The following is a 25,670-nucleotide window of genomic DNA, read 5'->3' on the forward strand; positions in this document are numbered from 1 at the left end:
AACGCGCGTTCGCGCTAGTTTTGTTTTATTAAAAAGACGATTGAATAACAAGAGATGAATATCATTATCGACTCCGCGTGCACAAATGTCATCAGTCGTATGAATCGAGAGATAAAACCACTATAGTCGATCAAATGTCATCCGATTCGGAACCAAAGAGTCCCACAAAACGCAAATGGCGTTTGAAGACAAAACTGTTCACACATACACACATACATGCGCGTATTTCGTTATTCTATTTATTCCATATTTTTACCCTACGATAACGATGCTTGTTTCGATAATCTGGATTTCCCGTTAACAACTAACAGCTTGAAAGCCTCTCACGGATGTATGCGATTGCAAATATTCGATTTGCAACGGTTGCGATGTTTGAACAGCGAACACGCAAAAATAGGGAAGCACACAGGAACGTAATGCGACAAAACGTGATGCTCAAACGGCATAATGATTCCTTTTGCTTGCACATTTTTTACGAAAATCACTAGATTACATTTCATATGCAGGGGAAAAAATAATTTCTTAACGCAGCATATTTTATACTGTCGTAGCAGATTTTATTAAACTTTTTATTGATTAAAAGCGCCAATGGATGGAATCAAAATTTTTGTGTAAATATTGTATTTTAATATGACATTTCTTCAAATAGTCAAATAATTATTAATTACATATTATATTTAATCTATGTTGAAGTATATATGTATGTATCAAATACTTATATATATATATATAATTTTTTTATGAAACTTGATTTCTCCAGGATAGACTAAGAATCTATATCCACCTATTAATGTGCTCCTTGACATTTTCCGTTATATGATCTTCACAGATGCTATTAAGCGTCAGAGCAAATGGAAGTTATATAACTGTGTTAATTAATATGCCTGAAACAGCTTTGTGCGATTGGAGATTCCCAACTAATGAGCAAGCTCTCGAATTTCATGAAGCATGCCTCCCTATACACAATGATACTTTACGTAATATCGCTCGCAGCATCTGACAAGGATGTTGTATGAAATACTACTTAACTCTTTTTTTATCATCATATTTAGTTAAAAGTCAAACAATTAATCTCAAATAATTAACCTCTTAATCTCTTTAATAATATATTCTTCGCTTGTGGTAATTCACTTTGCATCTTGACAATTTCCCTAAAAAAATATTAAAAGAAGAATGTATGCTTTTTCCCTCTTTTTTTCCGCAAAAATTGCAAAAAACTATACACACAAAAATACACAAATATATATATATAAAGAAAGAATTATTAATTACTGTGCATCGCTGTTTTCTTTTTTAAATATAAATTTAATCTTTTTAAAATAAGCCTTTTTTTGTATAAATGCTGAATTTATAAAAAGCCTACACACACAACATGAGTATATGTATATTAGAAAAAGAAAAAATTATTTTGTATAAAGAAAAAATATCCGTTTTGTTGAAAAAATTCATGACGCGTAAACATTGTATATATTGAAATGAAAAACTTTTGCCGCAATAGAGACGTCGCGTCGCGTCGGTTCGGGTACGTGCGTCGGAATGGTACGAATGGTCTTCAAAAATTGAGAGCTTCCCGCAGTACAACGATTTGCATGTCGGAGATTGTAAGTTACCACTGTGCAATCGCCGCCACGCCGGTGGTGGTTTGTGCCGTGCAGTTTCACGGTTGTAATCGAAATGGTTGCGCCTTGGGGAACCATGCGGTTTTCGCCGCGCGCTGTTTGTACGATCTTCCGCGGGGGCGTATTATGCATCCAAAAACCACAGACGACGAACTTTAGAGACCCGGTCATGATTAAACCAGTATTAAACCCCGAATTCTGGAAAGTGGGATATGGTATGGCGAGGACGTCGGACGTCGGAGTGTGTACGCGTAACAACAAACTTATAGAAACTATGAACTCTCCTATACCAAAGTGCATTTGCGATCTGTCAGGATTATTGTTCTCAAAGTGCTTTCCGATACCTCAACGATCGTTATTAACGAATTGGACTATTATCGAATGGCGTCGAGTCACTTTAAAATATTTTTCTTCTTATTTCAAAAAAATAGGAAAGTCGATTAATCCGAATCGACTAAAGCTTTCAGCGCTCTACAAACGCTTATTTATTAAATAAAAGCTTCTATTCGTAACCTCTCGGAAGCAGTATTTTTACCATTGATATTTGTCCAAATATCAAAGGTCGCGTTCAACTCGCTTGTAGGTCGCTCTAAATATGTATATAATCTACCCTCGAATATAGTCGAGAAAATTTACTATCGCCTTTGTAGTCAAGAAAATTTTCCATGATACAATAGATGGTAACGCTCGAATTTATCATTGAATTTGGCTGGTTGCGATCGATCACGATCGATCAACGATCATCGGATTGGACGGGTCAACTCTAACAGAAATAGCCTCACAGATTCAACCTGTAGTAAATCCGAACGCAATGCAAACTGCGAAATTTACGAGGGACACATGTAAAGCACGTCTCAGCATAAAATCGTTATCGGAACTTTTGGGATGGCCGATTTCCGCAATCCGGCATAAATATTTAAAGTTGAACGCCAAATTAATTTAAAAATAAATGGTAGACACCTAAATGTTTGCTATTATACAAGAGAACTTTTTTCATTTTTATCAAAAAAATATGTCACTTGCAATACACTCTGTATTTATCGAGATATTTATTTCGTTATTTTTAGAGAAAAAACTAATTGTGTTAAATTCAGAAATTGTCAACATTTTGTCAGGAATTATTGAGACGTTGAGTTCCTTGTCTCTAAATTATTATTTATATTTAATTAATTCTATATCTAAAATTTACAATTAGGCATTATCTCGAGCTGATTAGGCGTATATCATGCTATGTGACAAGAGTTTTTAGCCATTCCCACGAGCTGTCTTGTCGGTTTCATAACTCTCTTTCTCTCTTCGTCCTGATATCTTCGTACACGTTACCGCGTAGATAACAATCTTTATTTTTCCATTTTCCTCTTTTCTTTGTTTTCTATGTGCTATGTGTATACCACAAACAACGCGAAAAACGCAGAGAAGACGCGCTCTCATTTTCTGTGGAAAAAATTTATACGCAATACGTAAAATTTCATTCCTAGCTCTTTTTAACCAATTCAATTACACGGTGACAAAATATTAATTAAAAGTCAATATTATGTATTCTTGAAATTTAAATGAAATTTAAAACGTCAGGTTCAAATATTATAATCTAGAATAGGCAATAAGTCTAACCGCAGACAGCTCGTTCGATGACATTCCGCGACGGTTAAAACCTATTAGGATCAGGATAGATTAAGAGGAAGTGACCAGAGTCCATTTTGCGTGTGTTTAATCGATTGCTGACTAAATCGAATAATCGCCGATGGAAATTGACTTACCGACAGCTCTCTCTTTCTCTTTCTCTCCTTTCTCTCCTCACCTCTCTCCTCTCTTGTGATCCGTTATTACATGTGAGCGTATAAGAATAAAAGTATAAAAATTAAAAATACTAAACGCGCAGTTGTATTGTAATGTGTCTTTTATACGCCCGCATTTCGTGTCTGGAATAGTCGCCAAAAATTTTTATCATGTTTTATTCAAGTTTTATTCTATTCTGGATACGAAAAACGAACTCACGAAAACAAACAGATTCTTGAAATAAAAGTTTGTAAAGGTTTACAAAGGTATCAGTGCGTAAATTAATGGAGAGTCCAGTTATAATATAAAAATATATATTTCTATACACTTTTAATGTGTGTAATTGTATGTGCGTGCGTGTGTGTGTGTGTGTATAGCATAATACATATATATATTATACAACTGTAGAATACATGTATCCATCTATCACAATAATTAACACATTTGACAAAAACATTTCGACGATGATCAACGTCGTTATACATTCTAAATTCGGTTGTTGTCTTGTTCAATTTGCTCGATTAATTGTTAATTAATGAAGGTTGGCTCCCGAGATTCTCGAGCTCATGTGAAAAACAAGAGGAAGGAGTGTAAAGGACGAGGTGCAGAAGAGAGGAATCGGTTAATACCTTTGGAACTCTACTAACAAATTGTAGAAATAAGCTTGGATTACTATCGAGCATCGACCATTTTACCAAAACTTTGTGAGCAGTGTACTTAATCGAAATCGTTATCAGGAGCTATACAATATCAAGAGAATTCATCCTAGAGTTTATTCGCCATTAAACAAAGGACAAAGAGATATTCGAGCATGCGCGCGCGCGCGCGCGCGCGCGCGTGTGTGTGTGTGTGTGTGTTTAACCTTTAAACGCTCTCATTAATAATAAGACTGCAAGCATATAAAATATATTGTTAGTACAAAATAATTTATCGCGTAAATCTGCTCGCGCGAGAAGAGTATGCATAATGAAACAAATAAAATTGACAACTTTGCGCAAACAAGTCTCTTTCTAGACTCTTTGAAAAACATACTTTTCTAATAAAAAAGCACATCTCGGCGTACAATCAAACTCATCGCACGTCATTTCTCTCTGTAAGCACCTCATGTTTTAAACAATTCTTGCAAACAATTTGGTACAATTTATAATCCATTATTAAAAGTTTAGATTGTATACCCAGTTAGTTTTATTAAAGCTTCAAAAAGTTATTTCAACATAATATTGCATATACATTTTGTATACCTACATACATGGAAAAACATTATTTTAGCTTTACCGAACCAAAGTATATTAATTTGCATTTTATGCTCTTAATATAATAAATGTATTGTTAAAAAACTGGCATAATACATGAGCGCGAGTGCATCTACACGCACACACATCCATATAAACATACTATTTCTTTGATATAAACATAATATAAAAGAGACTACAAATTTATAAAATATTTTTTTTTCTCTTTGCAAAAATAACAAATGTTTCAGTATATTTTCCGCCATTATTTTAATTGCGCGAAAACAATGGCACGTTACGTGAGAATATGTCACGAGGACTGAGGTTTTCTTGGTAACATCGTAAAGAGCTCTATCTGGAGAGTCTGTGGAATGTCGAGGAAAAAGGCCTGTGAATCATACGTCAGACACTTTTTGATGACCCCCAGTGACAATTGTTGCAGTGTTAACATCGGTAGCACGATGCGCACGTCGGTCCTCTCGATTCTTTGCGGCAGCTCGCTCGGTCTGACGCCACGATATTTGACGAACCATGGTTCAGGAAAGAAAACGTCCTGCTGCTCCACCAAATACCTGTTTCGTATTGCCTTAGGCATAATTAATCCGCCTATCGGAATTCAAGATTTCTCAAAGAAACAAATTACTTTTGTAACTTGTGGATAAACTTAGCAGAGAGAGAGAGAGAGAGAGAGAGAGAGAGAGAGAGAGAGAGAGAGAGAGAGAGAGAGAGAGATTTTCTATCAAGTTTTTTATCCAATTCTTTTTATTATCTCTTTTTTTTTTAAAACCGTCCAATATCACAGAAAGCTTAACTTTGTTGAAAAAATGTGCAATTTGTGCAATCACCTATAAAATTATTCAACTAATTCAAGAGAAACGTTACAATTTGTTTCCTAAAATTTTAAGAATTAAATTACGGGAAAGACAAAACTTTTATCATTTTGTGCCGACTTGATATTTTTCATGCTTATTGACACTTTTAAAAATCGCAATTATTTAGAAAATTATCATGGCCGAAAATATATATAGAGATTATTATCAACACATCATAGTGCAAAAAAAACAATTATTCATCGCACCTACCTGACTCGAGTTTCTTTGTTGACAAAGATCCACGGATGGGTGTGAAACGTGTTAATTTCCCTGTAGTCTCCAGATGACAAATCGCCATAATTAACCGCCTGTCCTTGGTAATCCATCCAGTATAGAGTAACGCAGTGGGGCGTTGTGTTAATAAACCTGACGAAGGATTCGTGCTGACTGTTGAGTGACCGGAATAACGGGCCCCGCTGTTGATTTTCATCCATTTTGTTTTCTTGTCCGCTTCCTCTTATTTCCGTAATGGATTCAGAGTCTTAATCTTTCTTTCTTTCTTCGTCTCGAGAACTGAAATTAAAGATTGTGAAAGAGAGTTCATTAAGCGACGATATATTACATATGTGTGTTCGAACTTGATAAAAATAAAACCATTTTATCTAAATCTTTTTATCACAAAAGAATACTTAATCATTTCTTTATCTTTTATTTTACAAACAAATGTACATAGGTTAATCATTTGATATCGAAAATCAGAATTTTAATTTGGTAAATAAATTCTTCTCAACTGCTAATATTTCATTTCTCGATATGAAAAAAGAGTAGGGTATCGATGACCAATAATCTTCTTAGAGTTCAGATTTGCCTTTCAACGTTTTTTACAAATCAAATTTTGGATCTCCGAGACGATACACGAAAAACATGAAAATCTGGTTTGCTACGGGGGTAAACAAGTCTATCTATGAAAATCGATTTATCAAGCACGGTTGCACCGCTTAAATTTGAGAAAGGAGAGAAAGAGGTGGAAAATATAAAGCGGAAAATCGATCGTGTGTCGCAAGAATTCACGCCTAATTTGATTTGATTGGAATATTCACAACAATGACTCGCGTGTGTAGAGAGCACCTAACCAAATTAATTGAAAACAAAGAAATGTAATAATGCTATATCAAACTATATGAGAAAATTAATTATGTAATTATTGATAAATACTAATTAATAACAAATATTGTATATATATCAAGTAGGACAAAAATAAATAATTATCTTGCAACTGTCCAGCAAAAAACCGAATAAATCAAGATTTCATTAATATATTTAACGTAGATTATCGTATAGATTGTACAGATGCATATTTTTTTCCTCATTCCTTTTCGTATCAACAGGAAATAAAAAATAAATTCCTAATAATAATATTAAAAACCCAATTACAACAAATGCCAGTTAAATCCGATTAGAATGCGCAAGAACTAATTAATTGTGCGAATGATTAGCTGCGACGACAAGCACAGCGGGTAGAATTGAGCGAGGCATTTACGATTTCAGTGTAGTTCCAAAGAGTCTCAAAGAGCTTATAGAGACGATTACAAAGAGAGAAAGAGAGAGAGGAGGGGGGAGAGAGAGAGAGAGAGAGAGAGAGAGAGAGAGAGAGAGAGATCGTTTTTCAATAAACGAACACTGCCGTCGTCTGCTACAATTCACATTTTCGCCCTTCGGCGTTCCGTAAAAGCAAGCAATCCGTTAGAAACAATTCACGCTTTCGAAATAGGCTTACAAAATAGCGAAACAATGCCGACGAACGAAACTCCATTACGGTTTCTTGCAGAGGTAAACGGCAGTGACGACAAAATATGCACATGTAAATATAATTTACCTGTTTTATTATGCACGAATTTTTCTATACGCGATTTTGTGCATTTTCGTCTCATTTTCATCTCGGAATTTGGCCGATCGAGGAGAGAGAATCTTGAAAGCACTAATTTTGACCATTACGTCATATAGAGATTTGCCAGTATATGACTTCGAATCACTTTGATCACCGTATCTGCAAGACTATGCGACGTTACAACGCTGATATTAATGATAGAAATGAAAAGTTCAACAACATTAAGCTCAGCGTCAATAAAGAAAGTTTTCCGAATTTTAGCAATTTTTGGAAATCTGCGAAATGTGAACGCGTCACAGTCAGAATTAGTGATGACAGAAAGAGCATGATTTACGTTCGTAGAGTTCCGGCAATATAAGAAGTTATTCCGTATATCTTGCGAGATTTATCGTGACGACTCTTTCTCGTGGGATACAAAGTTTCAGTGAAAGTTTTATCCGTCTCTGAATTCGAAAATTACGCCTGCATATCATAAATGTAATCGCGTCTTATTTCATTTCGCTAAATCCATTTTGATGAATATAATAAACAAATTATAAATAAATGTTAATCAGATGAAAATGATAAGATATTTTCATATTCAAAATGTATCAAAGTGCACCACTTGCTCTTTTCTTATTCAGTTTCATCATGTAATTATAATGTATTCAACTCTGAATACTACAGGTTCCGAATATTCTCACCCCCGCGATTACGAATATTCGAGATTCGGATAACGGAAAGATGAAAGCAATATATGTATTTATATTATAATTATTGTTTAATATCAATAATTATAATGTAATATTAACAAATGCATTATCCGCATTAATTTAGAATAGAAATGTTTTCCTTATTTCTGACTTATAATTATGATAATATCATCAAACATCGCGCCAGAATATAAAAGGCGACTGAAAAATTCTTCATCGAGACATCGGTCGAATTTATATTTCATCACTGACACGCGGATCGACCGCAAAAATTTTGTAACAGCTAAATTACTCCGCCGGGAGAAATATTTCTGCATATTTCCTCCGTGCGCAGCGTTGCGAAATTTTCCGAGGACGCTCTCAAAAGCGAAAATAGCGTTCGTGCTGGAATTCGAACGTTGCACCGCCAAACATACCGTATAAAAGCCGCGTAAAAAGGGTAAAAAAAAAGCACCGAGCGAGGCGTTACATTAATTCGCATTTTTGGTGACGATTCCCGCGGTTTCGCTCGTTCCGAGTGACCTGCGTGATTTTTTTCTCCCATTTTTTTACCTAACCTTTGAAAATATTTTACTGAAAAAAATGGACAGGGTCGCCGCTTTAGCAGACTCCGATTATAACTTTAAAAACGATATACTACATAATAAACGGCAAGCGCCTACGTGACGATTTAATTAACTTGCGGAAAATCCGTCGAAAAATTGGCTTCTACTGTAAAAAATAGCGACATTTCAAACTTGCAATTAACAATGCATTAAAACCATCCGCGCGCGTTGAGCAGTAATCCATCTTTTTTTATACATATATTTTACGGTAAGAAAGTAAAGTAGGTGCATCATCGTCGATTATGTGGTTTTTTGCTCCATTTAACTCTTCCCTAGTCGTACTGATATGGATTAGAGTCTCTTAGAAAGCTGATAGGGATTGAATTGAGTATAGCAATTACGACGTATACTATGGATCAATACCCATATCTATGAGATCACTGTGATTTGCGCGATAATTTATATTTGCACGAAAATCCAGATAATTGCAGTTTAGGAATATTTCATATAGAATACAATAATGCCGTATCAAAGAAAATACGTTATCCTTGTCCATCATGATTAAGTTTCAAGATATGCATTACACAAGACGTTACATTATACAAATTTTCTCTGTTTTTATCAAAGCTGGAAAATAAAAACTGACAAAAAAATTGCTGACACATCATATGCTTTAAATCCATTAATTATATAATTAAAATAATTATTATTTGTATTTTTAATTAACAAAATAATTAAATAACATTATAAGACAGAGTAGCAAAAAATAATAAAAGAAAAAAATTAAACAGCGATTTAAATCGCGAATTTTTTAGTGTAGAAACGGAAGTAAAAAGAGAGGAGAAGAAAAGTAGAAAAGAAAAGTGACAAGATCTAAGAGAAAGGGAGTTTATTGATAAATCTAATGGCGCCAAAGTAAACCTGATATCCTGCCAAACACGAAAACGATATACACTGTATACACATATCTGACAAACTAACATGGAAGATGCAGCGATATCCAATAAGCTTCAAGATTGTTTGACAATTTGATTGTCATATACATACGTACAGAAAGCACAATAAAAGATCTATCTCATTTCTTTTATAAAACAATTGCAATAAAATATTTAAAAAGATAGTATATAAATTTGTATTCATTTGATTTATTCTTTTCTTAGAATTGATATCTCTTAGATATCTTTCGATTTTTTGTGTTCATACTTTATTAAATTATTTGATCGTTTTTATAAATTATCATTAAATAAATAACAATCACTTTTGAAATAAATGCATAATTGTGTTATAATCTTTCCAACTATATTACTTTTTCTTGCTATATAACATTTAAAATAATATTTAAAATGATCAATTTTAATCGAATTTAAAAACTTTAAATATTATATTATTTTTTAAAAATATTTTTAAAAATTTCTGATAATTTTTTAAAAATTACCATGTCAAGTAATATATAATAATTTTAATTATTGTACGCGTTTCTCATATAAATGTTTCCTTTGTATTTATACTCACTATCTCATTATTTCCTCATAAAAAAATTTCACGTAATATTTTATTTAAACAAAATTACTCCTTTAAGTGATTACTTTCAAAAATTTGCATTTGAATAATTTGAGGCTCAGACTATTTCCAAGATATGTGTCTTATCGAATATTTAAAGATTTTTCGGATTAATAAAAGCCGATGTGTTGTAATTCTCTCGATCACTGAGAAAAGAAGAACGTGCTTGCGCGATTCCAAACACGATTCGGTTCAACTTGCTTGGTCCGTAACTCGCTCGCTTGGTAGATGTATGCGCAGTCGCCTGTAGCGAAAAGGTAGCGCAATATTGAGGTTTGCAGCCTTCGTCTCTCAAGTATTTACTTTGGTCGAGTTAGACGCGCAGTGAGAAACAGAAACCACGAGACGCAAGCCAAGAGAACGAATACTTTATTATAATACTGCCAAGCAAGTCTTGAAATTACAAAGCAGCTTGATGTGTGTGTATATGTGTGTATATGCGTGCGCGCGCGCGCGCGCGCGACACATCGACTGCGTAATGAAAACAATTTCGTCAGTCTCTCGCCTCCAAACCTCGTTCGATAAATTTATAAAACAGAAACACTCTTCTTCGCCCATTTTTCAAATTCAAGATGAATGCTCTGAATTTACGTTGTTTCTTCGACAAAGAGCGAGTTTTGAATATAAAATACAACGCGTGTTAAAACTCTATATTATACATATATTCGGACAAGTTGCGGCAGTTTTCTTTACCACAAATGTGCCGGGAATTTTGATAAATCAATTCACGCTAATTAATTATCATTATACGAATTTGTTAGGATTTCGTTTATTTCAGAAACGTATGATCTATGACGTCGATTATACCGTAATTATAATTTCAAGCACGTAGTCGCATCTCGCTTTGTAGATGTCCACAAAGGTTGGCAAACAAACGAGAACGCCCATTGTATATCGATTATGTTGGTATTGATCATGAGAACAATGGGGATAATTGAGCATGCACATTACGACCGTTGGATATTCACACAAATCTGCTGTTCATCATTTAGATCAGAGCTGTCCACGTTTTGCACTTTTCGGCCAATTTCCGAGGCTCACCGCCTAGCGGCCCCCACTTACGCTCGAGACCTTAGCAACGCGTTACCCGGTTGGCCCGATAACCGTAGTTGCTAAGGTCTCGAGCGTAAGTGGGGGCCGCTAGGCGGTGAGCCTCGGAAATCGGCCGAAAAGTGCAAAACGTGGACAGCTCTGATTTAGATATATAAAAATGACAGCGCAACTCTCTTGATTAATTTTATTCTTTTTCATCCTCCTTTGCAATGAAATGATTTTACGTTCTTGTGCATCGCGAAAAGGAAAGAGGAATAGATTTCACTTTACGAATATAAAGAGAAAGAGGAAAAGCATGACACACAGTAAATAAACATACACATAAAGGCTTTTCGCACTTTCGTCGGGAAGCTAAAACATTCTACAAATCAAATGATATTTTAATGGACTCCTAGCGAGACTGCACTCTCGGCATCGGCGACGATTCGAAACCGGGAAAACAAATTTTCGCGGTGGAAAAGACAGGTGGCGACCGCGATCCATTAACAGATCGAATCTGCTTCCGACTTTTTTAATGAGAATCCCACGTGAGAACTGGTCGTTGACGTTCCAAGAGAATGAAAACAAACGACGAGCTTCTTTTTTGTTAGTTACTCCATCGTTTTTCCCCCGATGGAAACATATTTTTCCTTGCTTTTCTATTTTACAATCAAAGAATAATAGGACACTGATGCAAATACACATTTCTAACAACAAGTATTATATATTTATTAAACAGTTTGTTAATTTTTTGACAAATTTTTAACGACAATAATTAATTATTGAATATTAGGAGAGATAATGTTTATACACGTTGAAATAATTGAATAAATTTTATACATAACTGCACAAACATATTTTGCCAGTAAAGCCGATTCACCAAGGCACTTCTTTACTTCATATCAATATATTAATCGTTTAACTAATAATTTTGTTTAACTAATATTTTTCATAATTAAATTGATTCGCAGTGGCTGCGGAATATTTCCTAAAAAGATTCTAACGGATATCAAAGACGGATAAAAAGAGACGTGAAAAAAAAGAGATTCGTTAATTAAGTAATTTTTAATTTCTAAAAATAAATCTTTTTACGTACGATTCATGTATCAGTTTATATAATTTAAACAAAAGCAGCAGACAGTTTCCATGATGTCGCATTATTTGTGAATACATAGACTGATATATATGTATAATTACCAATAAACTTGTCGCGGCATTTATCATCGACATTTAATTATCACACGCATGATGTACTAATGCAATTATTAGCAAATGCGAGGACTTTGATCAGTATCCGAAATTACCCGGAAATGCAAGCCGTATTCACACAACACAGAGGGAAACTGTTTCGTTTATGAGAATAGAAAAAACTGGTTGGTTAATGGCGCGCATATTGCGCAACAGCCATCAACGATTTATATACGCGACAAGAAAATTTCTGCGTCACACTGTGGCGAAAAAAAGCCTGGCGTTTTATCAATAAAATGTCGCCTGCTATATCGTCTACTCGTCTCTCTATCTCTTTCTCTCTTTTCCTCCCTCCAACAGAAAAAAATGAAATTTTTAGAAAACTGTTTTTGTGTAAAAAGACTGCACACACACATTTTGAGAGATAAAATATATATACATATATATAATCCTCCAAAATTTTCAACCCCTGTATGAAAAACTCGTATATCTTTTTTAATGCATATGTATAATCCTTGAACATATTTTCGCTCCGTTTTCTAGTTTCCACGGCTCTCGAATCTTATCGTACGTTTTAGCAGACTAAAGATTGCGCGATTCGGCGCAGCGCCCTACATCGCGAATGCATCGCCGCCGCGTTCGCGAAGTCGACATATCGCGGAATTTACGGTGGCTTCAATTCACGGCAAACAGCATGTAATCCTTGCGATGTTTGCGCCCGAAGCCCCGAGGACAAATAAGGGAAGGCACGGGGGAGATTACAAGCGTCAAGTTCGGAAAAGGGGTATAGGGTGATCCCCGGGCTTTGCGTGTGCAACGCGAAATTCTCCGCCCGACGTCGTCGTCGTCGTCGTCGTCGTCGTCGTCGTTGTTATCGTTGTCGGTGTCGTTGTCGTTGTCGTCGCGCTTTCGTAATCGCGCTCCTCGCCTCGCGCGACACGTAAATTTTGCCCTTTTAATGCCGCTCACAATTAGTCACGTAGACTATATGCATACTCTCACCGTATATGTAAACGAGGTTTACGTGCGGCAGATGGATCTTGAGATCGGACTAAATAAAAGTCCGTTTATATGATGCAATAAAATGCATCATATAAAAGCCACGTTGCCGCAGTTTATGAGGAAAAGAAGTTGAGCCATTTAAGAGTGCGAGAAAATAATGTCTTTTTCTCTCTCACAAGTTTTATAATTTCTAACTTTGGAGCTACGTCGCTCCTTGTAGATGAAACATTTATGTTGTATGTGCGCGAATACGTATTCAACGTGTACATTTTTCTAATTATATTGTACTTATCGCAAAAAAATAAAATACACAAAATAATATACAATTTAAAAATTACAAATTTTTTTTATCACGAAAAACAGAAATATCAAAACTTTTTTTAGCCTTTGTATCATCATCATCATTATCAAAGAAAAAAAGATTACAAGAAGCACTCGAGAAAGCAAAAGTTACCCAAAATATCGATTTAAAGCTGCTCTATTCAAAACGTCGATTCGAAGCTGTCTCGTTTATCATTTTTCTCATCGTATTTCCTTTCCTTATATCTTATTGTGACTATGAGATGAATTCTGATTTCATCTTTACATATATGTGCTATATTATATGAGTTTGATACTATCGATGTAATTATTAGGCGAAAGAAATATGAAAATCCTATAGTAATACTTATTTCATATAGTATAAAGATATTCGTAATATATAAAACTACACAAACTATAGTGCGAAAAAATTTTCGCTTTTTTCATCATCGCTAATCGCTACACAATAGTAGTACATTATGTCTTACATTTTATCTCATTATCAGATACACATATATTGCAAAAGTATATTATTTATTTATTCATTACATTATAAGAAATTGTTTTTTTAAAAGAGTTTGAAAAAAATAATGAGCTAATGGGCTTAATTTTATCGTGACGACTGTTAAAACTGCAGTCACTCCAGAAACATGATGAAAAGAAGGATGAAAATAATTCTTATCCTATATCTCGTGCAAAGTGATTCGCCAAATTATTTCAAATATTAGCAGCCTGTTTGCTACTGGCAATGGATTCATGCATATTCAGATGCATAAGACGGTGGATTAAGCGGCAAGTGCAAAGTATTACACTTATGATTATTCAATAGAAACTGCGAAATTTAGTTTATTGCCCGAGTTAAGAGAACCTCGCGCGTCCGCGCGCGCGAAACTTTAAGTCAATGCTTATCAAACTCCCTACAACAAGACGAAGGAAGTCTTGTAATGTGTATAATGAGTCTTTCTTATCATTATCCTGAAATAGTTAAACTTGGTTCTGGCAATAGCATTGTGCGCAACGAAAAGGTCCCATTTTGTAAAACTGCTCCTAACCGCTTCACAAACTGCGAGCATCTTTAGCGTAATCAATTTTTCTCCCGTCACACACACACACACACACACACACACACACACACACAAAACAGATGATGCGCGCGCACATGTATATGCATGTATATACGTGTAATGCTAGCGCCAGACTATGCGTGTATATTTGCGATTATAGTTTATAATGTATGAATAAATCAACGAAAGACTCGTCAAATTCCATCAATCAGATACTTTATATTATTGATGAATCGCAAATAGGCGGACAATCTGGCGAGTAAAGGAAATCTGTTCAGCTCCCTTACATTATCGTAAATCCTTGGATCGATCGTTATCCGAAAGCAGATCGGCTTGGTGGCTGGTTTATACACAACGTAGAAAATCCGCGTAATGAATAGAAGACGAAAAGACGTTATTTGAGACAAGCTCGTCTTGGCCGCAACCCTCTATTTTCCGTCTCGCGGAAAGGGATCCTATTCCGCGCCGATCTACTCTCGTGAAGGAAAGAAGACTTCCCAGAATTTGGACAAATCGACCGTTATTTCTATCATCCGCTCCACGACAAGCTTCAAAGCCCACTCGTTGAACAAATACTCTCTCCATCGAATAGGGTACTTTTGCGCTTCTTATTTTTTTTTCTTTCGACGCAAAGCTATGCGATTCTCATTCTTGCTATGATATCGTAATGGAGAAACTACGTCGGTGTTATAAACAAATGAAACTCTGGAATCACGAAATGTCATTATATAATGGCATATAAGCATAGTAATGTTGGAATAATTGAAATAAATGTCTCATTTCTTCAGAAATTAAAATTTCTACAAGATTCGAACTATTTATTATTGTTTACTGAACAGCAAAACAAATGAAAACTGGAAAACTGGAAAATGGACGATATATTGTTTGAAAATTTAAAACAAAAAGTACATGAGACAAATCAAGAAATTGTATACATGTATAATCAGTTTAATAATGTTCGTCAAGAGAATATCCGTTACAAATTCGTAATTTTTCTTATTATTCCCTTTTTAGGGATTTGATAGCATCTTGATCGATCCCTACTGAAATCGCGATTGCAAATTACGAGTGAAATTTGTAATTGCGATCAAGGAGAGAGAAAGAGAGAGAGAGAGAAAACAGAAATGATTTCAAATATTCTCACATCATGATTCTAACACCGACAAAAGGAAAAAAAAGACAAAGAAGAAAAAATTCTTCCTATCGCAAAAGAAATGTACTAACACGAGCGCAAGCATCATCCTTGGCACAAATCCAATAATCCTTTTCACTATGTTCGACTCAAGACATTTCCCTTTTTTTATAGCAACGTAAGAGAGACACCGTGCGGGCGCTTGAACGAAATTTCTGGAATAGACGCACTGCAAAGTACTTGACTCGATTATGAAAATGTATTTTCCCCTCTGCTCTCTCCCTGCTGCGCTTTCACATCGCAATAGCAACGGCAACGACGACGACGACGACGACGACGACGGCGACTTAGGCAGCAGACGTGGCAGCCCTTTTCCCGCTGTTCCCAGTTTTATCATCTCTCTTTGATCGCGATATAAATGCCAAGAGTTCGCGATAAAGAGAATGTGTCCTCAGACTTTGTGTCCCGTAACCGAATGATGTTAGTTTATCTTATATTCAGTCGATTGACTGCTCATTATTCTATCCGATCGCGCGCACTGTATGTTTCGACAAATATTTTAGCAAGAATGACTAGCGAATGACATGTGAAACGTCAATGGTAGACTCCCTATTTGGATTTAAAAGTAAAATTTTCGTAATAAAGAAGTAAAATTTATGTTTCAACGCGCGACAACGAGTGACAGAGACATATTAAAGATATTTCTCATAGTTTAGCAAATACTCCGCGCAAACAGGTCACGAATTCGGCTTTAGTATAAATTCATTTATATTTAATGAGCGATCGAACGCCCGTTCATCAAATCGCGTACAATTGCGAATTATATTTTGACACGTAGTACCGTAGGTCCTGCATATTTAATTATCCTGCTATACGTGTCATCATATCATTATTCCTAGTCAGCCAAAATTTAAAAAAAAAAAAAAAAAAAAAAAAAACGTGATACCATCCGAAAAAATAACACGTTAAACAAATCAATTTATCTGTTAATTATATAATACTTTTATAAAACTTTTGTAAAAATATATAAAAGAAAAAGAAATTGTTTTCCTTTTTCTTAAGATTTCGTCTTTAAAATCGATTTCGTCATGAAAATCTACTGCCAATATTTTCGAGCGCTTGCTCTTCCGTCGCGCATTCGGTCTCCAAGTGCAGTTCCATGGTTAAGTAAAGCGACATAACAGGATAAGGATATTAAGTGGAACGAATTAACATTGCGCTCCAACTCGCGTATATAAGCTCGAAAACTTGAGAAACTTTACGTACGGAAAGCTCGCGCCGTGTAAAATATATGTCGGGGCGAGTCGATATTATCATTTTCATTTACATTTCCACGTGTATACCGTTTCTTTTTTTTTTTTTTTTTTTAACCAAGACGATAATGATACGCAGCCGGTAGACGCCGGTTCTTACCGGGAATTGAAAAAATTGTCGAGGTTGGCTCGATGGCTGAAAATCTTTTCCGTTCCTTTCTATCGTTTTTACCGAGGAAAATAAAAAGTGCGACGGAAATGAGAAATGAGAGAGCCGCCTGTGTGCACACGTAAACCATTTGGTCACCGCTGATCAAACTGCTAGAGATGGGCAAAAATTGTATTTAAAATGCAAAAGAGAATACCTACACATGTATAAACATTACTTATATTATACTGGATTACAAAGGTTTTCAATGAAAATTATTAATTTATTTGTGTATTGATTAAAATCCTATATTTGATTAATTTCACGAATCGATTAAATGTTCAGAAAGTGAATCTCTCTATTAGAGATTTTAAATAATTAATTGAAATTATTATTTCTCTCTCATTATACATATAACATGTACCTATATTGGAATATCATTTTCACAGATCTATATTTATTCTATTTCCCTTATATAGCTTACATCTTCTAGACTGATTTTCTTCAAGTTTTTTTAGAATCATATTTTTATAAATTATATATAAAAATAGAAAAATAATAGCTTCTTAAAAAAATTAATTCATATTTGTTTTTATAAATTAGCATTAAATAAATGATGGTTACTTTCGAAATAAGTGTGCACTTGTATTTTGCCGCTTTTCTTTGAAATAATACAATAAGAAATAATATTTGAAATTAACTCCAAGAGTATGGTAGCGAATTTATTTTTCGAAAACTTTAAATATTTTTTTTTTATCAATAAGAACTTTTTACAATTTTTTTAAAATTATTATTTCAATTAATAATTTCAATTTGCATTCTTCAAATAAACGATTATGTATTTGTCATTATATCACACAAAAGAGATATGTGTATAAATTTTTAATCGTTTTATTTTTAAACAAAATTCTATTAAATGATTATTTTCAATATTTTCTATACATTTAAAATATGTCCATTATGCGTAAGGACAGAGATTGCGTAAAACAATTAAGATGCGTATATACCGAGAAAATAATAAACAAATAGTAAACGTAAGCAATAACAATAAAGGATTCTTGATAAAAGAACCGAATTAAACGCGAATCGTACCACGAATCAACAAACAGTTCCATTAACAACAAAATTCGTTTGTTCATCGTACATCTAAATTCACCCCTTTACGTATCAACTCTATAATTTCTACGAGTCTACAGGTGTTTTCACGTCGCGTCGCGTCGTGTCCCTCTCAGTTCACAATCCTCGCAGTCTTTCAAAATAATTGCCTTTCATTGTCAGACACGACTCTCGCGGCGTTTTGCAAAAGGAATTTTCGTGGCGTAAAAGAGCAAGAGAGAATGCGCAGCGAAAAAACAAGTCTGCTCGCATATGCATCTTGTTTAAATTTTAAAACTTTTGCGCCCGGCTATGCTTTGTAACAATCTCGGTAACAATGGTTGTCTTTCGTAGGCAGATGCATTGAAAATTGTTTTTTCTTAACGTTTACAACATCTTGATTCTCTTAAAATAACATCTGCCATTTTAAATTTACAACCACGACAATACACATAAACAGAACGACAACACACTTTGACGAAATTAAATTTCTTTTTAAAAACGTAAACGCGTAATATATTTCGCAAAAGGCGCGCAATAAAGAAATCCTACAGTTTGTCCTGCGATATTATAGTTTCTCTCCCCTGTCGTTACAAGCAACTTTTCTCTCATTTCACTGGAAAAATATTTTAGAAATATTTCATCGATCAATATTTGAGTAATAAAATTCACATTGTATCGTTGATCGTCATTTTACTCATTTTCATATAAGCAAAATATATGTATATAACAGATACAAAATAAATGATGACTTTATTCCAAATATTTTAGAAATAGATATCTCGTTCGAAATGGGTATATGGTTTTTCTAAAACGTTTCGCGCGATGACATCTATCCGTTATGAAGGCTCAATGCATGACATATCGTCGAATTATCCTTTCGCCGATTTACGAAAAGGCACCTTCTCGCTCCTCGAGTTCGGTTTATCGCACGGAGGCAGAGTGCTTTCCCGCAAAGAGACTCCGTATTCGGTGACGAAAGATATTCATGCTCCATATATACTTTTAAGAGTAGCAGCGCGTGTGACTGAATTTGGCAATTTTTTAGACCCGTCTCCGAGTAACTCGGAGATGTTGTTGTGGATGGCGAAATTCGGCCAAGATAAATTCGCAAACTTATTGTTATTGCGCAGAAAGCGATGCCCGTATTACTTTTCCCGGGTATTTCTGTCCTCTTTCCTTTGTGCTATCCCTTTCCTAGGTTGGAAACGAGATGTGTGAATCACACACATAGAGAAATGATACAGCACAGTGTGTCTAACGATAAGAGCAGATATCTCTAACATATTTGACGGTATAAAATAATGCGTGCGTGTATTCGCGCGCGATCACATCTATATACATATATATATATATATATATATATATATATATGTATATATAATAAATAATAATATATACATATATTATTTTATATCGTGATACATATATTTCTTGGCGTCCTTTCCAATAGCAGGACCGATCAATTTTCCGTGCAAAATTGCAGCTCGTGGGCAAATGCACGACTTTAATTGGATTTAACAGCCGTACATCGTTATTTTGTAACAACGCGAATGCGATATCACAATATTCATTTATATTTCGATTTTATAAAACAGCGAAAAGTTGCACGAGATGAGTTTTAATAGGCATGACCAAAACATGCGACAAAGAATATCTGAAAGAGAGAGGCTGGTATTTAATATCCCTTGTACGGGATACCCGGATATATGTCGGATCCTCCTCCGATCCCGGCTCTCCTTAGGATGAAACTCGTCGGAGAGAGAGATTTCCTAGTGCTTCACTCCGCTTATTATCTTCATTTCCGCAGTCTCCTCCTTATTCGTACTTTTCGATATGCACTCGTCTGAAGAGAGAGAGAGAGAGAGAGAGAGAGAGAGAGAGAGAGAGAGAGAGAGAGAGAGAGAGAGAGAGAGAGAGAGAGAGAGAGAGAGAGAGAGAGACTGTTCTTATACTTGGTGAAAATCTTGCACGAAAATCACCGCTTCGATTGAAATGAAAATTTTCAACTATGCGCGAATCACGCGCGCGCCTTACATAACATTCCCGATATAATACATTGAAACTTGGGTGTGCAAAATGTCACATTACCTGTCATCATGTTATAAACGAACGCCGACATTTTATTCGCACCGTTAATTCGAGGATAGCAATTATTTATAAATTCAATTAATTGTGAACATCCGGCAATGAGAACATTTTCACCGCGATATTGCAACAGCACATTAAAATCATATCTCTTAAATGAAAAATAAATGTGTACCGTAATATTCATAAATTCATTTTGCTCCACGCGCACAATTATCAATTTTTAATTAAGAGGCACTAGTTGTTGATATCGAGATGAGTTTTTATTTCAGGTTTGTGTCAGGCCAAATGTGAGAGAAAATTATTACATTTCCCGAAGAAATAAAACGCGTGCGTTTCGCTTTTGCCCCCTGGGCAATGCAAATTAAAATTGTTCGCATGCTATCGCTCTTACGTCAATGTTTGGATAATAAATTGCGCGCACAGTTACCTTACCTACTATATATTCGCAAATAATCACGATGACGTTTCCTCGCATACGTACAGGTATAATAACGTTCAAGTTGGATATGCGCGCGCACAGATCGAGGATTCTCGTTTCTTTAATATATCGCGAAAAGGGCAGACCCCCCCCCCCCCCCATGTAGATCGCAAATGGTCGAAACGCTCGCGCGAGCTCGTGTGTTTGCGCGATAAAAAATGTTGGCATTCAGTTTTATCAGAGCGTGTGCGGCTCTAGTATGTTTACGGAATCAAATGAGGTCGTTTGCGCAAAAGTGTCGCGATATTTCCATTGCCGGCGTAGATAAATTAGCATGGAGCGCGTAAATGAAATGTAGCTCATTCGTTGAATAACAGTCGTTTGTCGTTTGTGGATCGTCGAGTATACAATAACTCACTCACACTTTCGTTTAATCCCGCGAATTAACGGGACGAATAATAATGACAAAATAATTATTATTAAATTACAATATTAATGCAATTGATGCCATTAGTTTATCTACCTATTACGTTTATAATTAATTTCTTTGCAATGAATGTATTATATAAATTTTCACAATCTTTTTAATAATCTGGAAATAGTCCATTATCCATAGAATCCATTAATAGAGAACTATGTATCAAGATACATGTAATCCAACGATTCGACAATGGCATATACTATTAAAAATGTAGACCATGTGGAGATGTAATTAATTAAATATCATTAAAAGTACATATAAAAAAATTCAATAATTGATAATAATCAGTAAAATACGAGAAAGAAACAGAATACAATTTTACTTCAAAGTAGGACAACAGCAGAAAAAACAATTGATTGCCGATAAATCTTAATTACGGTAAAAAAGCTAAGATAAATAAAAAAAAAAATATATATATATACATATATATGTATATTTAAAAGAATTCTCTTCCACACAACATCAGACACTTCCTCAAAATTTCTCAAGTCGGAGAGAAGTTTCGCGCAAAGATATTATCAAGCGCGAACGGGATTAGAGAGATTAATTTTTTTCTCATTCGAAATCGCAGGTATGATTGCTTTCTAGCAAGACAACCCGAATTCTTAAGACCATTTTTGCGGTGATATAATCATTGAGAAAAAAATACATTATTTTATATACATATATATGTACATATCTTTCTCTCTCTCTCTCTCTCTCTCTCTCTCTCTCTCTCTCTCTCTGTCTCTCTCTGTCTCTGTCTCTCCTGATCGATTTTCGCACACACAAACGCATACAATCGCTCTTGGCAGCGCACGCTCAGATGTTACCGACGGATCAATCCGGATTAATTGAGTTACGGTTGGCGGTTTTGCGGCCGGCCAATGACCGCAGAGATATATCCGCGGCTTCCGGTATGTTTGTTCGCCAATGCGCTCGTGTAAACGAGCAGAGGGAAGACGAAGAGGAGAATGATAAGGGGACAGGAAGAGGGAAAAAGATAAGTTTTGCACCACGTGCGCGTACGAGTCTCATCAAGCTGCGACGCTCGCATCTCTTTGTCTTTTTTTTCTTTTTTTCTTTTCTTTTCGAAAATTGAGAGTTACCACGAAGGTAGGCATTGCACCCCCGAGATTTTTTGTCGATACGATACTCTCCTTCACGGTGGCGGCAGCGGCAGCATTCAAACTCGGAAAACCAACGACGCAAAATGTCTTTGAGAACAAAACGGATATTTAGAACTGTGCTACGGAAAATTATAAACCTTTAGTACCGACATGATATGAGATTTCTAACAGACGTGTATAACATTTTATCGTTGAAAAATTTTTTTAAATATATGATATATGCGATACGCAAAATTTTTTCAAGAGAAAAATATAACAAACTACAAACTTCAAAATTTCTTTAAAAATATAAAAATTTGGAAATTTTTCACAAACTGCTTCACATTTATTGTCGTATAAATCTGATGACGATGAGGGAATACATGTTTTATTAAAACTTCCGATCTATTAAAAATGTTAAATTTGATCAATATTTGGGCGATAAAAAAATATTTAACTTTTATCAAAATTTTCAACAAGTATACTTGTAAAATAAATATAAAATAATAAATATAATTTTAAATATATTTTAAAAAATTAATTTATCGCAGAAAATAATCAATTACACAAAGTTGTTACATATATAAAAGTATGTAAAACACACATCAGTTGAAAATATATTTTACAAGACCACTAAGGAACTAGTGCGGTACTCATATACGTGTATTTCTCTTATATTTATTCGTTACATTCACACTTTCTCACGTCGATGTATTATGGTGCGAGACGAGATTTATTATTTGTCAAATTCTATTGCGCAAATATTTCTCGTAAAATATATTAATGCTTTTATTCGCACCACGGTAAAATCTAGACTGCCAAATGTATTTCGCGTACTAGAATTAATTCTATCGCATTCGTGTGTTTGGCGACAAACGCGTCGTATAACGCTGAGAATAATGCGTGTGCATCGTCTATACGCGAGAGTGCAACTTTGTTGTATAGTCGCGTTACATTGCGGCAGGAAAAACGATCCACGTAAATAGGTGGAATGTTTTCCATACAAAGGATATAATGGAGAGAATAGATTGCGATTCTATTTAAATCTAAAATCATAAATCCCGAAAGTATATACGTATATTAAAAATTAAAAACATTTTTAACATCTCGAACAAAACGTCAATTTATATTGCAATGAAAAGGATGAAGAAAAAAAAGATGGCTCATGTATGTAAAATTATTATATACACAAGTTATATTATGTTACTTTTATCTCTCTTTCTCAAAAAAAAAAGATATTAACAATATTTTTAAAAAACATGTAAATTTTTTGTAATTATATTTTTTATAAAAGAGCCAATAATTGTATATGATGATAAATTAGAGAAGCTGCTTTTATATAGAGATACAAACTACATAAATTTTTAAATTATAAAAACGTATTATATAAACGACAAATCCCAACAAATGTCACATCGACTCAATTAGACATTTGATGTAAATTTTTACGACGATGCATTTTTTTCAATTATATTAATTTTTTCCTTCATATTTACGAAAATATAAAAGTACTCACATTTTGTAAAATTCAAACTCTCTCGTGTATGGTCGCGCGCGGATACATGTATATAATATGTACTTATATGACGCGCGAACAATCTGTCACTGTAATACACAGCGTTTGATAAAAGCACTCAAGTCGTGTATCCGCCCTTCGATCTAGAAAGCGAGGCTTTGCGTGCCGTGGGCAATAAATTAAAGTTTTGATCTCAACGAAGGATGAGTGAGCGAGCACGCGCGCGCTGCTCGCACGTCGCTTTTATTTTATTTTTGTTTCACCGGAATTCCGGGCGCACGCGACGACATTCCATGCATACAACGGTCGTATTTTTTTCTCGACCGAGAGAGAGAGAGAGAGAGAGAGAGAGATATTCGAGACACTGTTGATTGATCGAGTTGAACCATCGCTCGGTTACGTTGTTTTAACAGAGGTTTACCGAAGGCGAACTCTCAAAGGACCCGAAACGGCATGTTTTCGTACGCTTTCCGCCGCGTTGCATTCGGAATATTGAATACGAACTAAACGTTTGAACACAGAGTATTCTCTTTTATAATACAATCTTTCTGCAACAATATCGATCGAAAATATAGAACTTTCGATAATGCTTATACAATACATTCTTATGTAAATTATATATTTTATAAGTTTGGATATATATATATATATTAATATCCTGACGTGCAAAATGTGCAGTGTGAATAGATTTGAAGAGATATTTTTTCTTGGTCAAAATTTTACGTGGGCGTTGGCCGTCGTTGGTGATCCCGGCGACGTTATGGTAATTTGTATGGTAATATAGTGCAAATTGTACACCGGTGGATGTGATTTATAGCCACAGCGCGATACGAAATGGAATATAGGATGCTACTTTTATCTAGACCGGCGACAAATTATAATAATAATCCAGTTGCGAATGAGTTTACGAAAAAAATTCAAAATAATACAAACGTAAGAGAGATTTGCTTCGTTAATTTTTGTTTTACCTTACATTAATTAATGCTTATGAAAATATAAATATTTTTTTTAAACATCTTTCATTATTATTTAGATTTATCATCTCACAAAAATATATGTGCGTATATATTTAAATTATATTAAATTTCATATAAAAATATGATAAAGAGCTTATTTTATTAATCTTTAAATTTTAGTGTATAAATTGATGACTATGCGCGAATGACCCTTTTTTCTTGCATTCTTATGCGAGTGGTTTAATTTAAGTTTATTATTGTTCAAGGATGAGATCATCCATTCGTCGAAACTAAAGTCAAATATATTGCTTTACGCGTTAATCGCGCGAATGTAATCGGAGCTGTTAGTTAAGGATCAAGCGCAAACTGGTACGACTGGTATCCTTGATATAACAAAGGCGACTTTGGTCGCATTACCGGTTTTCGAGAGACATCGGAAGTGGACTCGTTTGTACAAGCCTGCGAGCTTAACAGAGAAATTCTCAAAGGGAATGTCGCGCGTTCTCTTCCTTCCCCTCTTTCCTCTTTCCTGTACGTTCCTGCGCCGCGCTAAAGTTAAGAGTTAATCCACGACAAAGCCGCAGGATGAACCCCGTTAAGGTCGCCTGCATGTCCCTATATCTCGTGCATTTAACGCTCATATGCACTCGACGCACCCGCCATATGGTCCCGCGACGTTTTACGGTCATCCGAGAGACCGCAACAGCGGACTTTTATACGATGTAATCCGTATACAGGGTGTTTGAGAAAACAACAAGATTATAAGCAAGTACTTTTTTATT

At 34.8% G+C, this 25,670-nt stretch overlaps 2 protein-coding genes across 2 annotated transcripts in view; one reads left to right on the plus strand and one right to left on the minus strand.

Moving 5' to 3' along the window:
• Positions 1-25,670, plus strand: part of LOC145937704 (prolyl 4-hydroxylase subunit alpha-2-like) — a 155,091-nt gene that overhangs the window by 26,171 nt on the left and 103,250 nt on the right. The window lies entirely within an intron of this gene.
• Positions 3,693-6,046, minus strand: LOC145937364 (von Hippel-Lindau tumor suppressor homolog). Its single transcript, XM_083040378.1, has 2 exons — positions 5,710-6,046; positions 3,693-5,199 (listed from the first exon to the last, which is right to left on the minus strand). The coding sequence occupies exons 1-2, from the start codon at positions 5,931-5,933 to the stop codon at positions 4,938-4,940; spliced, it is 486 nt and encodes a 161-aa protein (XP_082896504.1). The 5' UTR covers positions 5,934-6,046; the 3' UTR covers positions 3,693-4,937.

This window comes from Prenolepis imparis, unplaced genomic scaffold, assembly GCF_030444845.1.
Source record: "Prenolepis imparis isolate NDT839.2.m4 unplaced genomic scaffold, iyPreImpa1.0 SCAF_6, whole genome shotgun sequence".
Lineage (NCBI taxonomy): Eukaryota > Metazoa > Arthropoda > Insecta > Hymenoptera > Formicidae > Prenolepis > Prenolepis imparis.